The sequence below is a fragment of the Photinus pyralis genome, unplaced genomic scaffold, assembly GCF_008802855.1.
Source record: "Photinus pyralis isolate 1611_PpyrPB1 unplaced genomic scaffold, Ppyr1.3 Ppyr1.4_LG4, whole genome shotgun sequence".
Taxonomy (NCBI): domain Eukaryota; kingdom Metazoa; phylum Arthropoda; class Insecta; order Coleoptera; family Lampyridae; genus Photinus; species Photinus pyralis.
The window spans coordinates 20757486-20773630 of NW_022170511.1; the positions used below are offsets into that span (position 1 = coordinate 20757486).

The 16145-nt window shown below is 36.4% G+C and overlaps 3 protein-coding genes across 3 annotated transcripts; 2 read left to right on the forward strand and 1 right to left on the reverse strand.

Annotated features, from left to right (window-relative positions):
• Positions 1-1820: 1820 nt before the first annotated feature.
• On the reverse strand, positions 1821-2779 carry LOC116168977. The gene is made up of 2 exons (XM_031485008.1): positions 2677-2779; positions 1821-2629 (listed from the first exon to the last, which is right to left on the reverse strand). The coding sequence occupies exons 1-2, from the start codon at positions 2686-2688 to the stop codon at positions 1853-1855; spliced, it is 789 nt and encodes a 262-aa protein (XP_031340868.1). The 5' UTR covers positions 2689-2779; the 3' UTR covers positions 1821-1852.
• Positions 2780-2924: 145 nt separating this feature from the next.
• On the forward strand, positions 2925-3552 carry LOC116168978 (flexible cuticle protein 12-like). The gene is made up of 2 exons (XM_031485010.1): positions 2925-2966; positions 3015-3552. Exons 1-2 carry the CDS (start codon positions 2955-2957, stop codon positions 3501-3503), a joined length of 501 nt encoding a protein of 166 aa, XP_031340870.1. The 5' UTR covers positions 2925-2954; the 3' UTR covers positions 3504-3552.
• Positions 3553-14396: 10844 nt separating this feature from the next.
• LOC116169457 (cuticle protein 7-like) lies at positions 14397-15280 on the forward strand. Its single transcript, XM_031485552.1, has 2 exons — positions 14397-14804; positions 14851-15280. Exons 1-2 carry the CDS (start codon positions 14793-14795, stop codon positions 15199-15201), a joined length of 363 nt encoding a protein of 120 aa, XP_031341412.1. The 5' UTR covers positions 14397-14792; the 3' UTR covers positions 15202-15280.
• The last annotated feature ends 865 nt before the right edge of the window (positions 15281-16145 follow it).

Genomic DNA, 16145 nt, shown 5'->3' on the forward strand with positions numbered 1-16145 from the left:
GTAAGGTAGCGCGGTGAGGCGGCGCAGCAGCCAAAACCAAAACTATGTTTTCGTGTTGGGTTACATGATGACATCAATATTTAAATACATCACAAAAATAATTCCCTGCACGTTTATCATTGTCAAGAAAGCCAAAGAAACCTTCAAAAGTTTTAAAGGCATAGAGGTGATGCGACGTAGCCGCTGAAGCCAAAGCTATACCCTAATGTGGAGTCAAATGATGCCATAAATATTTAAATACATCACAAACATAATTTCGTGCATGTTTATTATTGTAAAAACCCAAAGAAACTTTTAAAAGTTTGTAAAGTCGCGAGGTGAGGCGGCGCAACAGCCGACGCCGAAGCTCATGTTAAGTCAGATTTGGTTGTCAATATCTGAATACTTCACGAAATTGATTTCGTGCATTTTTGACCATTGCGATCAAAACCAAAGAAATCATCAAGAGTTTGTAATTCAGTGAGGCGAGACGAGCTGTTCTGATATTTAAAAAAAGGTAGCGAGGGGATACGGCGCAGCTGCACTCATCAAGTCCCATTTTTAATTTTTTTCTAGAGTGTAGGTTTTCGTCTTTGGACCTGAAGATTAGCTGCGGATTTATTCTCAGCTGCATATAGAACTATTCAGCACTCACCGTTCGACGCCATGATAACAGCAATCAGATGCTGAAACCACACGCTCTAAGAGCTTCGCTAAAAGTTAACTAAATTATTGCGTGGCTGACCTTCACGATTATGACAGAATTTTTTTTCTCGAAACTAAATCATCATAATACTTTAGGCACATAGATAAATATCAATTTTTTAACAGCTTTACATTGACAACATTAATATAAACTCAAAATTCTCACTGGAGATAATTGGAATTCTTTTTGGAAGTTATTGGAATTCAATGGAATCCTTTGGCAGTCAATGGAAATTTTGAAAATTAGTGGAATTATTTATATTGCAATTTTGGAATTCTTTTTTAAATTCTGGATTTCTTTTACACTTTTGTGTATTTTATTCAGTGGTTTATCCCTCTAGGTTTGCAATCTGCATTGTAAATAAGAATCCAGATGGCCGCTGGGAGAGTTCATTAAACCAGCATTGGTTGCGCCAGTTGCATGGCACCGAACATTCTTTCGTATCATTTGTTTTGTTGTGGAATTTCTGAACAAAAGTTTGAACCGTTACATTTTGACTCGAAAACCTAGTTATAGAAGATGCAGGTGTCCACTTCTGTTCCTTTGAAAGTATTTCATTTCGTAAGCATCCTCCACTCGTTCATGGAGTACTTTGATTGACAATCTGGAGTGCTGAATGCGGAAAATTGTAGGTAACAAAGGGTCCTAGTGTAAGAATTCCCTCTAATACTCCAATGATACATTTATAACTTAGCAGGAACCCAGATCACCTTTTACACAATTTACTCAAATTTGTGTCTTCATTAGGGCTGTAATTGTCACTTTTAAAACTGATGTCCTTATTAAAATGTATGAAAGGCATTAATAAACACTCACAACCATTTAAATACCTAAATTTTAAATCCGCAATGATGACTGTAACGTAAAAGCAAAGGACGCCTTTTCGTCAATCGTGCAATTTCCGAACTTGTAAGTAATTTAGAACACAGAATACTGTTGGAGTTATGTCGCATCAGCAAAAATATAAAAATATACATCGCTCCCTTGTCGAAGGAATGACCTCTAGCCCCTAGATAATAAAATATCCTAACATTCTCCTTTTATTGAGACCTCCAACCCTACTTTATTTATATACATTTATTTCGTATTTTAACTGTTAATTTCAGTACGCGACACTATATAATTTATACTTCTTATGAAAGACTTTTATTTATGTTTTATATTACATTAAAATGGAAATTGCGACTTGTTGTTATCGGGCAATTGGGCTTTTACTTTGGCGTAGAAAGCGAAATGTGCTTCTTTGGCAGCTGCAACTTCGGGGGTCTCTCCCAATGCGTTACGTGGAATCTCCTCGGCGAACTTGGTTACCGTCCGCGTTTGAGGGAAGTCAAACTGTGGCGTGTGATGCAATGATGGAAAGCTGATTTGTGGTCCTTGGTTCGTTTGTGGCACCACTGGTAGAATTTTACGAACCTCGGCGTGAGCGGCAGCGTGTTGTGCTTTGGCGGCAGACACTTCGGGTGTGTCCACTAGAAGCCCTTGGGAATCTAAGACTGGTCTAGCTAGAGGACCTTGGAAATGACGTTGAAAGTGCTCGAAGTGTGGGGCATGCTCCTGAATCTTTGGAGATTGTCGAAGCGCGGCTTCATACGCGGCTTGGTGTCGTCGTCTGGCTGCTTCCACTTCCGGGGTTTCAGCTGCAAAACTTCCCAACTGCTGAGGACCGCTTACGAATTGAGATGGGGCTGGCGTATCCGATGTGAGCACCTTGAAACCATCGATTCCAGCTGAATACCTGACGTGTTGTAACTTGCCTTCTTTGTCCAAGTACGAATAACTCCCAATAGTACGACCATCTGCAGTGCGTTGCTCAGATTTACTCTCTACGCCTGACTGGTATCCGTACTTGTATTGTCCATCGAGTGTGCTGTCTTGGAACTGGTTTAGTATGGGAATATCAGCACAAAGGATGCATGTTGCCAAACTCAGTAATAATAAAGCCTACAAATAATTAAATTATTAAACGATCGTACCCAAGACGTACTTACTTTAGCATGCATTGTTGGAGCGAGTAATGGTAAAGAGACATGATTTGTTAATTTTTACATTTTTATATACCTACCCTAATATTAATGAAAGTTGATTGCGTCGGTTTGAATCATTTGCTTACCTTGAGAAGTTTTTCACACTTCACATTAACGATCCAAATTTTTTCTAATCTTATTTTAATTACTTTCGGCTTATTTATTTCCCATTATGGAATGATGGGATATTATAAATACAGTTGAGTCACGAATTCTTAGCACAGATCCAATCTCAATCCAAAATGAAGTTTTTGGTATGTACCTTTAATCTGTTAAAACTTATCAAATTGGTTCATTTACAGGTGATCTTTGCTGCAGTACTCGCCGCTACGGTTGCAAGACCAGCCGACGAACAAATCGTATCGGTATCCCAAGACACCGATGGAAATTACAAGCTCAAGTACGCGATCGCTGGAATTTCGAGGGTCGAACAAGGCGATCCCAAAGGCAACATAATCGGCGCATTTTCATACATCGATCCCCACGGTATTGTTAGAAAGACAGAATTTACTGCCGGTGTACATGGATTTAACGCCGTCGGATCCGACATTCCTCTTCCGGTCGTCGACACTCCAGAAGTAGCGGCTGCAAAAGCTCATCATCTCTCTCTCCTTCGGGAAGCCGAATTGGCACCTAAGGTTGTAGAAGTTAAGGTCGCCGAAATTCCAACGGTAAAAACGGTCCCCGTTCCGCTACTCCAAGTAGGCGCTATCCCGGAAACTCCAGAAGTTCTGGCCGCTAGAGCCGAGCACCTCGCTGCACATGAAGCGGCTAGCAAAACAATCGTTTAAATCATGTTGTGTTATACTTATTTAATTAAACATTTTACTTTTTTTTGTACCTAGCATTTTCTTTTTTTGAAACAAAAAAAATGCATGAAATAAGGATCACTGCGTTCAGTCAGTAAAGCGAAAGTCGTGAAAGTTTGAGCGTTCTATGTCTCTATGTCATTTCTATAATCAGGAGCGTGTTTCTTTGCGAATAAACTTCAGAGATACACAATACTGTGCTACAGCCTTTTTTTAGTGATGGGCAAAATCTCGATTTTCGGCTAAAAGCTTATAACACCTTTTTTTACTAATTTTTTTAATAGATTGAATTCAAAAGGATTAAAAAGGAGTTTTTAAAGAATTAAAAAAAATTAAAGAATGTGACATTTTTTGTATTTTTTTGAATCATTTGAAACTATAGTCTTTTATGAATCTTTTAAAATCTTTTTTAAATGTTGTGCTACAGTTTTCAAAATAAAATTTAATATTCCGTCTATATTAAAAGATACAGGGTGATACATTTAAAAAAATGAGGTTAGATACGATTTATGTGCATCACAACCTACGATTTATTACTTGACTCCGTATACTTATATAAAAAAGGTAGATTATATGCAACAATAATTTGTAATAAACGCATTTTCGATAACTTAATAAATAAAGAAATTTATTTATTTATTTATTTACTTATTTATTTATTTATTTATTTATGTATTTATTTATTTATTTATTGGCCCTCTCTTGTTCTGGGCCCTCAACAGGCTTGTGTCCAATTACAGAGTGACCCGCATAATGCTTTTTAGAGCTGTCCCTGCAGAAAGTCTTAATTTGTTCTATACTACACCGGTATTTACCTTACGGATTAGGAAAACTGCAGGAAAACCTAATTCGGAGTAGCCGGCAGATTGCTCGAAAGTCCCATCTCTGATGCTATAAAAAAGCTGCCTAATAAATATACTGCTGGTCATGACCAAGTTCCAAGTTTCATAGTTAAAGATGTGCTCAAGTATTTCTAAAACCATTACACGTTCTATTTAACTTGGCAATTGCGACCATATCATTTCCGGAGTTATGGAAAATTGCAAGAATATGCTCAGTTCTCAAACATGATGACCCTACAGACGTCGCAAACTACAGACCTGTTAGTATTTTGTGTAACTTTGGAAAAATTTTTGAAATGGTGTTGTATGCTCGCACCTATCCACTCGTCAAGATGTATATCTCTCCGTACCAACATGGATTTATGCAAGGCAGGTCAACTGTCACTAATCTAATGTGTTTAACACAATTTGTATCCGAACTTCTGGACAAGAGAGGACAAGTAGATGTCATATACACAGATTTCTCCAAAGCATTCGATAGAATCTCCCATCACCTCATCCTAACTAAATTGGATAGCTTTGGTGTCCACAATAATTTAATATCCTTTGTGGCATCTTACCTCGTGAATCGCCATCAATATTTTATATATAATAATTATAAGTCGAAACATTTCATCGCTTCATCTGGAGTAACACAGGGGTCTAATTTGGGACCTCTGCTGTTCCTTCTTTTTATTAACGACTTGACTAGTGTGTTCACATGCAAGAACTTATTGTTTGCTGATGATCTTAAGATCTATGCTGCTGTTACTGACATTAGTGACTGCTGGGTTTTACAGTTACAATTGGATCTGCTAGCGAACTGGTGTGAGACAAACCAGCTGGCGTTAAATATATCTAAATGTCATGTCGTATCATATACTCGTAAATCCAACCCAACTATGTATACATATACCATTGGAAATGAAGAGTTGCGTCGATCCACAGCGGTAAAGGATTTAGGTGTTCACTTCGGTTCTGACTTTTCATTCTGTGAACATATAAACCAAATACACTCCGTCAGCTATGAAATCCTTAGGCTACATTATAAGAAATTGCAAATCATTCACTAATATATCTGCATTAACGATCTTATATATTTCACTTGTACGATCAAAAATGGAGTACTGTGCATTAATATGGCAACCGTACCAAGCCTACCTAAAAGCTAAACTGGAATCTGTGCAAAGAAGATTTTTGAAATTCTTTCTTACAAAGCTGATGGTATTTATCCAGAGAGAGGTCATCCCCAACATTTACTGCTGTCTAGATTCAACTTAAATTCACTAGAAGAAAGAAGAATTAAGTCTAACGTCACATTCCTGTATAATCTCTTTCATAACAAGATAGACTGTGGCGAGATACTAAAATTAATAAATTTATATGTACCATGCTTCACGGTCGTCTACCAAATTTTATTGCTCTAAACCGAACACAAACATATTGGCTGCTTCTCCTATTCATTTTATGTGTGCAAATTTCAATAAAATATCAAATATGTGCGACATCCACTTCTCACCTCTAGATATAGTATCTTATTAACTCTTAGGCACGAACTTTTTAATAATTTTTCTATAAATTCTAATATAATCTTTTTTTTCTTTTCTTTATATACCTATAATGCGCCTTACGTTTAGCTTTATTAGTAATTGACCTGTTATTGGATGTATTTATATCTGTCGGTCAATAATAGTACATTATATATCAAGGTAGAGAAGTACAGTATTATTGCCTGAGCACCAAGATTACATCTCGAGGCGCTTGCGCCGAGGGGTGTAAGGTGCGAAGGCAATAATAGACTTCTCTACCGTGGTATATATACTATTTTTTTTACTACTAGCACTTGAAGTCCTCTGAATTAACATATTATATTGATAAGAAAGTGAACGGTTGGACAGAATTTTTTGTTTAAATAGAGAACTTGTCTAAACATTTATTGAGCGAAATTTCGGGTTGTGTTTTCAAAAAGTGACAGCGTGACAGTTCTCATTATTGACTACTAGTTAATAATGTCCACATTATTAACCACTTTGTTACAATTGCCGAGAAAGCCTACTTTACAAGTGGAAAAAAGGTTAATAATCATGTTATCAGACGCTAGTAGTGAAAAAACATTATTATTATCTCTGCCACAGATGAAAAATTCTTACCTCAGCCCAGGTTCGAACACCCTACCTTTCGCCAAACTGCAGGTCAGCTGATCGAGTTGGCCCGTCATACGAGTCAAATATACCTTAAAGATATATTATTATTACAAATTTTTATTTAAACACCCATAACCCTGGGCACCAACAGAAAGAATTAGAATGAGAACTCTGATCTAGGTCGATTAAAGACACAATACATAATTTAGAGCTGAAACAAAATGTATTGGACGAAATCAATTAATCAAGCGAAAAACAAAATAGGCACTCAGGGATAAAGTACAAATATTAGGCAACAAGCGATAGATTGAAACCAAAGATTAAAGAAATCCTAATTATCAATAATAATTCAAAATATCCGGTCATAACTGCGATTTTCACTAATGACAGACATACATACAAACACAAAAACTAGCTGACGTTATTTCGGCAACTTCGCTTCGTTCATTGCATTTAAATTTCTATTTGGATAACGCCCGGATCGTTGTAATTTGAGATGTAATATTGGCTTTTTGATGGTGAATAACTCCCTTTAACTGATCCTTGAAGACTAAAGTTTTTACCTAAGCGTTAATCGTTCGATAAATACAAGACACAACACTCCGACTAACTCTCCTCTACTGCAATTTGTGTCTTTGAAATGAAAGATCTCTGTTTTCTTATCGGTGAAACCTGCTTATCTTGAAACTAATTATCGCAACGATCGGAGATAACATGAGATAAACTTTTACAAAACACTTCGCACAATTTATTCCAGATGATTAAATTAATTAATTACAGATTCGAGCCGGTGAAACATCTTGGTGATGTGAAAACTGGAGAACCTGAAAAATGTTGTGCGCACGTTCAGGTGTTACTTTCAAAGGGCTCTACCGGAGTTGAAGGGGCAGCAGCACGAGTCCTGTAAAGTGTCAACGATATAAACTGGTGGTGATAAAGGAAAAGTTTGGATCATCGCAGCCTTTCGGCGAATCTACCGAGTTGGTTAACCCTTAGGGAGTAGTATACCAAATATCCGCTCAAAAGCAAGGTCCCATCGTTAAAATGTTCGCGACTGTGACAGATTCACTGTTTCCGAACAGCAAACGATCGACGCGATTTTGAATATTCTCTTTTCCACGCCGAAATGCGTTTAGGACATCCAGAAAAGACTTGTTGGTCACTAGGCAATCCCCAGAAACGAAGCTCATCGACTAGACGAATTCACGGAAACATACAAAACGTTGGTGGAATCCCTGTCAGGCATTCTGATCGAAATGTTTAGTTTCTGTATAAAACTCGGCAATTTCCCGTCATTTGGAAACCCGGAAAATTTATAACTATTCTAAAACTCGGTAAGAAGGATCTTACGGATCCCAATCCATACAGAGCGATGGCCAAAGACTGTACGACGAAATCTCACCTGAACGTTTTTTTTTCATCCCAACCCAACCTACAACTGCATTTCTATCAAAGACTTCTCTTCCTTTTCGGCCGCTAAACGTCAAATGAGGACTTTGGTCCTGGGTGAATGGCAGTGGGCGTGTAACGCCTTAATCCTCATTTTTAATGTTAACAACAATTTTATTTAAGCCAGTTTTGCTATCTCTTCCAAAATCTCTTCGAAATATCTTCAAAATCTCTTCAAAGTCTCTCTAAACTACTACATTAACTCTTGCCCAAATAAAGATCATTATCCTATTTCCACCCGCACGGTATGGGGATAAACCATAAGGTAGGTGTCCCAAACGTAAAACACTCCCTCAAAATCTCCTCAAAATCTCTTCAAATTCTCTTTATAATCTCTTCAAAATCTGTTCAAAATCTCTTCAAAATCTCTTCAAATTCTCTTCAAAATCTTTTCACAATCTCTTCAAAATCGCTTCAAAATCTCCAAAACAAGCATCGTACTACAACCCTTTCCTTACTTCTTTCCTCTTATCTTATCATGTGTAACATTTTTTAATAAGATACGGCTGCAGTATTTACATTATTTAGCAACTTTAAACGTGAAATACCGCCTTATCTCAAATTTCGACAAAATTGCAGTTATGGCGCTACTGAATTGGGTGTACGATATAGTATAGTAGTTACCTACGGCATTCTTGCGATCGGTGGGAGAAAACGTTAATCTATGATGGAGTCAGGGGATTCCAATCATTCCAAAGGACAGTATTCATCATTCGAATCAATTATCACAGGGTTCGCCCTTCGTGCGTCAAGGTAGTTCCATCATCCTCTAGCGATTACCCCACCGCTTGCTGATTATAATTATTGAAAGGAAAAGAATAGCATACAAATCTATTACCAGCATGAAAGTTACTTCTTAGTCAATTAAATAAAATAAGATAAGCACAAATTCAGCAGTTTAAAATAATAAGGGAAAAACGTCGAGAAATTGCGCTCAAATAAGCACGCCTCGAATATCGAAGAAATGACGTAGAACTGTGTGACAAAACGTAATTGGTAAGGAAATATTAAATTAAGGTGCAAGTTTAATTAGTATTGTTTTAACTGGGTCAATAAAGATAATGAATGTTAAAGTTGTTTTTCCACGCAGTCGGTAGGTAGGTATTTGATTGAATTAAGACGTTCTCTCCTAATTGCTATTAGAGCGATGCTCGCTGTATATAAACGAGAAAAGGATTAACTGAAAATAAGTGTTTTCGTTTTGTTGCTACAAGAAATTAATTAGGGATCGACGAACAAGTTCTTGGTAAATCAAGTCGTTAGTAGATACTAAAACATTCGCGTTTGCTTCATGAATAGCATTTTTGCATGACTATTATACAAGAAAAGCCTTTCAAAACCATATATTAGTCCCTGGGTTATCCAGAGTGATCAGATTAACAAGAGTATCAGTTACCTACCACAAATTCCAACACTGTAGAGAAAATTACGCAAGTAATGCATTGTCAAAGTCAACACTCGAGTGAATGTTATGACCTTTATATATACCTATAAATACAGTAATTAGCGCCTACGTATGCAATTAATTGAAATTGTTACTGATGTGATGCAAGTGCCATAATAGTTTTTAGTCTTTTTTGAGGCAGTTCATTATGTTCGACGAAAATGTGTTAGGGCCAGGGGGTCTATGACCAATTAACATACCATTTCTCCCCCATGTAAAAATTACCAAATCTATCAATTACCAATGACTTTTCTGTCAATATTTTTTTTTTCAATTTTAATAGAAGGCGCCATACATTTTTAATTAGATGAAATCACATGTGACTTTAGTGCTGCTTTGAGCTCCAAAATGGTGATTCCAGCATTTCATCTTTCCCGGAAAAACGAAAAAAACTGTAATATTGTGTGAAGTTGACCCCACCCATGACTCGATTTTTTAAAAAAGCACACACGATTGTTAGTAGGTACTACGTTTGTGCTATTTGGTGCTTGAATATTGCAACGTTTAAAAATAGCCACTCCGATTGTTATTCCCTCCAAAAACTAAACAGATCCCTTCGTTAGTCGTAAACAACGGTATGATCTGAGGTACGGTTGGGAAGGAATGTAAAGTCAAACACTGAAATTGTGAAAAATTTGTTTAATAGTTATTGCTCATATTATGAAGATGGTGAAAACTCGGAAATTTAAGTCGAAATAAATTACATTACAAGAAAAAAAATAGGCTGGGAAAAAAGAACTTACCGAAAAAAAGCCAGCCGACAAATTAATATTAAATCGTGTAGCACAATTAATTGTTGCTAATGATATGAATGTATAACATAAAATTATTCAAACAACAAAATATGTAGCATGCAAACTTCGAGAGTTGACATATAGTTTAAAAAGAAGTTTTGGGAACAATGAGTCAGGTAAGCAAGTAACAAAATTCCGAGAAAGGGTGAAATACATAGAATGTAACTCAATAAAATCCTTTTGTTAGTAACAAGACGGAAAATTACATGGCCCTGTAAAAGTCAATGTTACGACAAAATATGTGGAAATCAGTGAATCACAACTCACACACTTAGATTCTAAACCTAAGAGTTTTTATTAGCGGAATCTTGTCCTCGAAATAGATAACTTTCCCCTCGTTCGGAGGTACAGTTGATTGTCGAAATCAGCCTCAGCGTTGACTGTCGTAACTCATTTCGTTACAGTTTTTGCCACCCCCATGACCTTCTTTTCAAGGCAAATATGCCTGCAAAAATGTTAGTTTACAACCAACAAGTCAGTACACATACGGACATCAAACAATTCGATAATTTTCACATGTTTAAAAGACTGCTCAAAAATATAAATCTAAGTTGAGGCCAAGACCATGTCATCGAAACTTTATCAAACATTACCTAAACCAAATTTCAAACAAAGATTAACGGTACCAAACTCATGAATCTGCATTGGGGTTAAATCAAGTCAATTTCAAAACCAATGATTGAAACTCACAAAAAATATAAAATTCTGCATACAAAACACAAATACATTAAAAGAAATACAAATAATACTACCTGCATTAAATAGCACAAAAATACCAACAAACTTTGACGAGCGATACTTTCGTGATCGCCATTAAAAACAAGATGCCAAACGTAACAAACGTTCGTGTTCTCGAGATTGCGCACACAGCTTTCTCCCCTAAAAATTGCGTGGATTCCAGCTTTCAAAAATGTGTGCATCGTCGTAAGTTGTATATACAGGGTGGAACCTCTCAACAAAAATACTAGAAAAGATATTTCGTAAATATCAAACCAAGTTTTAATAATTCAATTAAATTATTTAGTTTAGTATTTTACTGGCCAAGAAGAATCAGCATCCGGAGAAATCGTCAAAGAATTCATTGCGCAAGAGTTACTGAAGTCGGCGGATTTTAAGCTTGTATTCCTGTTGAAAACACCTGATAACTACCCCATTTTAATGATTCAACAAAAGTTAGCCGTAAGAATTCCAGATCTTTCACGGCGAAAACAAAATTGTAAATCAAGAGGTTAGTCATATTTCTGTATTCTTTTGTCAATGTCGATCGACAGCTTTACGATCCGTTGTAAAAAATTAAATTTTGACCTAAGTGCATCATTACGATTTGAAAGGAGATCCCAAACTAAAGTAGTCGAAAACAATGTAAAATATTGTCCTTTAATGTGTATTGTTATCAAAAGGATCTCCTGAATTTCTCTAATCCAATTTTCTCAAGGAAATCATGTTCAGGGGTTAACTATAACCTAATTTGTCAATTGTGAAATAAAAAAATTAATAGGTATATTTGAAGCATAAAGGACTTCTGTAAATGATTAGCCATTCAATTTCAAACCACTGATCTATTTAGAGCTAAGAAAAGAGATGGTCGTCACCTCGAAGTAAATTTTAACTTTTTCGAATTTGTGTCAGGCAGAAGAAATGTGAAAAAAATGTGCTATTGCTTCCGTTTTGTCCGTTTGCCCATCTGTCCGGACCCAGTTCTGCGGTTTTGAACTACTTTTAGAGGAATGATTATAGAGTCCTGGAATTCTTTGCAATATGTTGTATGAGTTATGCACAATTTATTCTTGTTTATAATAATAAATATTAAGTAGAGTTTTAAAACCCTTTTAGTAGTATTCTGCTGTGATTACCTTTAGGTTTCTTATAAAAGCCTTCGTAAAAGCCTTCAGAAGTCATTTAGAACTTGTTTTTCAAAATCTGATTTGGATCTTAAACTCTGCATGCCTACCGTCCTCCGAACTCCTCCCGCCCGTAGCCTACCGATAGAACTAGCCGTGACACTCATCCCCACTATTGCGTTGACGTCACAACTGACGGCGGCCGTCATATCGACTTTTAATGTAATTAATTCCAAGTAGTTTAATGTTGTACGCTTAAATTAACTGTATTCGAACAGAATAAGTAAGAAAATGCCAAATACGTGCTGCGTCCCTGGTTGCAAAAGCAATTATAGTTCAAGAGACAAGGTTCCTTACGGTTTTTCGTTTTCCGAAAAATGAAGACATCAAAAAAAGTGGTTATAGTCCAGTCAAATTAGCGCAATTTTGGACAAATAAAAACATTAATTGGTAAAGATCTGAATTTTGGTATACACATTTATTGCGACTTTCTATTGAACATACTAAAAGTCCCTGTCAAAATCTGTTGCGCTCGAGACGCCATCTTGGAAAAACGGTACACTTTTCCAGTTTTTTGCCCATGTCTCGGCAACTATTACTGATACGAAGAAATAGTTTACATGAAAAATATAGTTTACTAAATTCCCTATAAAAAAGAGTATTTACGTTTTTTTTGTATCTCCAATACTTTAGCTGTAATCTCACGTTGAATGCGTCAGAACGCGTTTAGGCCCCGTATCGTAGTTATAGTAAAGAGTATGGTTACTCTTTGGTTATAGGAAGGAGGCCGTCTTTTTTATGACTACACCGAAAGCTGTAAAAGCACCAAAAAATGAAAAAAATGTAAAAGCATTCTAGCAATGACAAAATGTTTCATGATACGACATCATGTTATTTTCAAAAAGGTAAGCGAAAATGATTTAAATTGTTGGAGCCACGAAATGATTTCTGAAGCTGGAGAACGCCGTTCTCTGCATATAACGTGCCTGCTAATGAGAGATATTTAAACCGACATCGTTATCAGACCTTCAGAAAATACGCGTACAAGGGTCAGCCGAATCTAACCACTTTTACCCCTTCGGTTACCCACTACAGCTGCAGCGGCGCAGCAACACACGTTTCGTATTAATCAGCAAGTTCAGAAATTCCGTGGATATGAAAAATCTCCCGAACTGTGGAGTTGAAGGAGAGTCCACGATTTCCTTGACCCTGTTTGGTCACTGAAGGCTTCCAGTCCACACTCAGTGCTTAACTGCTCACATTGAAGATGAAAGTTCTATTGAGAGAGAGAGAGGGAGAGAGAGAGAGAGTTTTATGAGAAACCTTTAAACGTGTCTCATACCAAGCTTGAGTGCGACGACTTCGCATATATAAGAAATACTGGCAGAATTTTCAATAAATTTAATGATTTGTAAAAAGTTGTAAAAAAATGTATGCGCGACTGTTTCGAGAGCTCAGGATACTTGATTCCCTATTCGATGTCGGATTATAACTAAAGTATTGGACATACAAAAAAATGTTAATATGATTTTTTATGGGCAATTTAATAAACTATATTTTTTATCTGAGCTATTTTTCCGTATCAATAATTGTTGCCGATATATAGTCAAGAATCTGAACAAGTGCTCCTTTTTTCCAAGATGGTGCCTCGAGCGCAACAGATTTTGACGGGGACTTTTAGTATGTCCAATGGGGAACACTAATGAACATGTGTACCAAAATTCAGATCTTTACCGATTAATGTTTTTATTTTTTCTTATTTGACTGGACTATTAAGATGTATTCACCGGGACAATTTTGAAATTACTAGTTACCCCAGGGTTTATATAAAGCATTTCTCCGACATTTTCATTATTCGGGTAGACAAGATGACTAGATAAGACGATACAGTATTAACAGTTCCACGAGACCAGATTAAACTTGCCGAAGACACGTATCCCACTATTTTTGAAAATCAGTCATCATATATGAAAAGGATGTAAATGATGAGTTACGGGAAAATATAGACCTTTGCAACTACAAATGACCGAAAATCTGTAGTCTCTAGGTGGTCCAGGGGCCGAGATCTCGATGGAACAGACAGATAGGCAGACGACGGAATAACGAGCACATAAGCGTTACCTCAACTTCGTTGTGTTACGCTAAAAAAGGCAGATGTGTGTATTAGAATGTTTAAATTTTATTTGTTTTCAGCTCGGTTTTCAGTGAGTATTTGTTGTTGATGTACGTATTTAATAAAATTTTTGCATAATAACACGTGTCTATAATTAGGAAACAACATATACAATCCTGCGGCTCAAAATAAGTAATTACTTAATGTTTTCGCGTTCAATGAGTACGCACGCGAATCAAATTGCATTTAAACACATAGTATCGCGTTGCAGTGGCCCATCTCCAGTTGTGACGTCACTAAATCAATGTCACGGTTAGATCTATCGGTAGGCTACGTCCCGCCTCAACAAACTTTAAACCTTCTACTTTGAACTACAAATTCTATAAACTTGGAACATGATAAGTATTTCAAATTACAGAAAGTGGAGTACAACATCTCAATCAACTTTGAAGCTAATTGTAGAATATTTCCAGGAACTACAAGCGGAATGTACCAAGCAAAAGTAGTATAGGTACCTAATAATATTGACGTAATTTAACAAGTAATTACCGCAATTAGACTAATATCAATTAACTGCTCATTATATCTTCCACCTTTCCATATAGTGTATTTTAAGTCAGTATAAAAGTAAATTGAATAATGTCAGATCTACTATAGCAATCAACATGAATCATCTGGTAAGATCGTGAGCTTTACGCAAAAATCTAACTCAATCTCTTGCAGTTAGTAATAGCCTTGGTCATCGCTGTAATTTCAGCCAAACCGCAGGGAAATTTCGTATCCGTAAGTCAAGATACGCTGGGAAACTACAATTTTAAATACGTTGCCGGAAGTGTAGCCAGAGCCGAAAGCCGAGATTCTTATGGAAATGTCGTAGGAGCCTTTTCGTATATCGATGCCAATGGCGTACTGAGGGAAACCCAATTTACTTCGGGGGTTGACGGATACCAACCAATTAGTGATGATATTCCAATTCCGGTGGTTGACACACCGGAAGTCGCTCAGGCAAAGTTCGCGCATTTAGCTGTACTTCATGCTGCTTACCTACGCCTCCCAACAGGGTTAAGTTTTTAATGAGCATCGGCACATAATTTATTTATTACCATCAATTTACTGTAATTTTTCACATTAAAAACGAACCCGTAAAACATGATATTCCATTTTTAAAACACGGCGGAGAGGATGGAAAGATCAGAAATCTATACATTTCATACCATTCCACCAATCAGAAATGTCATACGCGATATTTGTTTTTGTGCAATTTATAACATTTCGACCACATCACTATATTCCGTACACGTTGTCGCCAAATATTCGAATCTCCGGAAAGTGCTTTTGGTGTCATTTACACAAAAATTGTGAGACAGCAAAAATTGAGTTACAAGAACTGTGCTGACAGCAAGAATCTTAGATGCCGTGACTTACTTTCATATTTCCCTTCGTGCACCTATTTACGTATAGGGCGAAACTGCTAATAACCATATCGCCGTGAAGTCCCGCATCAACTTAATTAAATTTTGATATATTAGCTGCGAGTTATTTGAGAATCCTACCATACAGTCAACATTAGGTAAATTAATATGAGATTTAAAAAAAGGAAAACGTCTATTGTCTACCCTTTCAGTTTAGATTATATTATTTTCGATCACCTTTGCATGCGATAGCAATTAAATTTCACTTGGAGATTGTGAGTACTTATCTAGCAAATAATAAAAAAAATTAAGAAAAGTTTACCATTAAGTTCATATAATACAGATATTGGAATAATAAAATTGATTTAATATTCGCGCTTCGAAGTTGGAATGTAAAACTGTTATTGAAAGTGATACCTACCAAGAACTGCTTGTAGCCCTCCAAACGTTCAGGCGAATCTGAAATATTTCTCATAATCATGATCCATGGCCTCTACTAACGACGACGCGTTAGAACTCTTTGGTTTTATTTATTTATTTTTTTAATTTATTTGCCTTTATTTTTGGGTGGGCGGGGTTTCAGCCAAGGCTGTTCTACCAACCTAA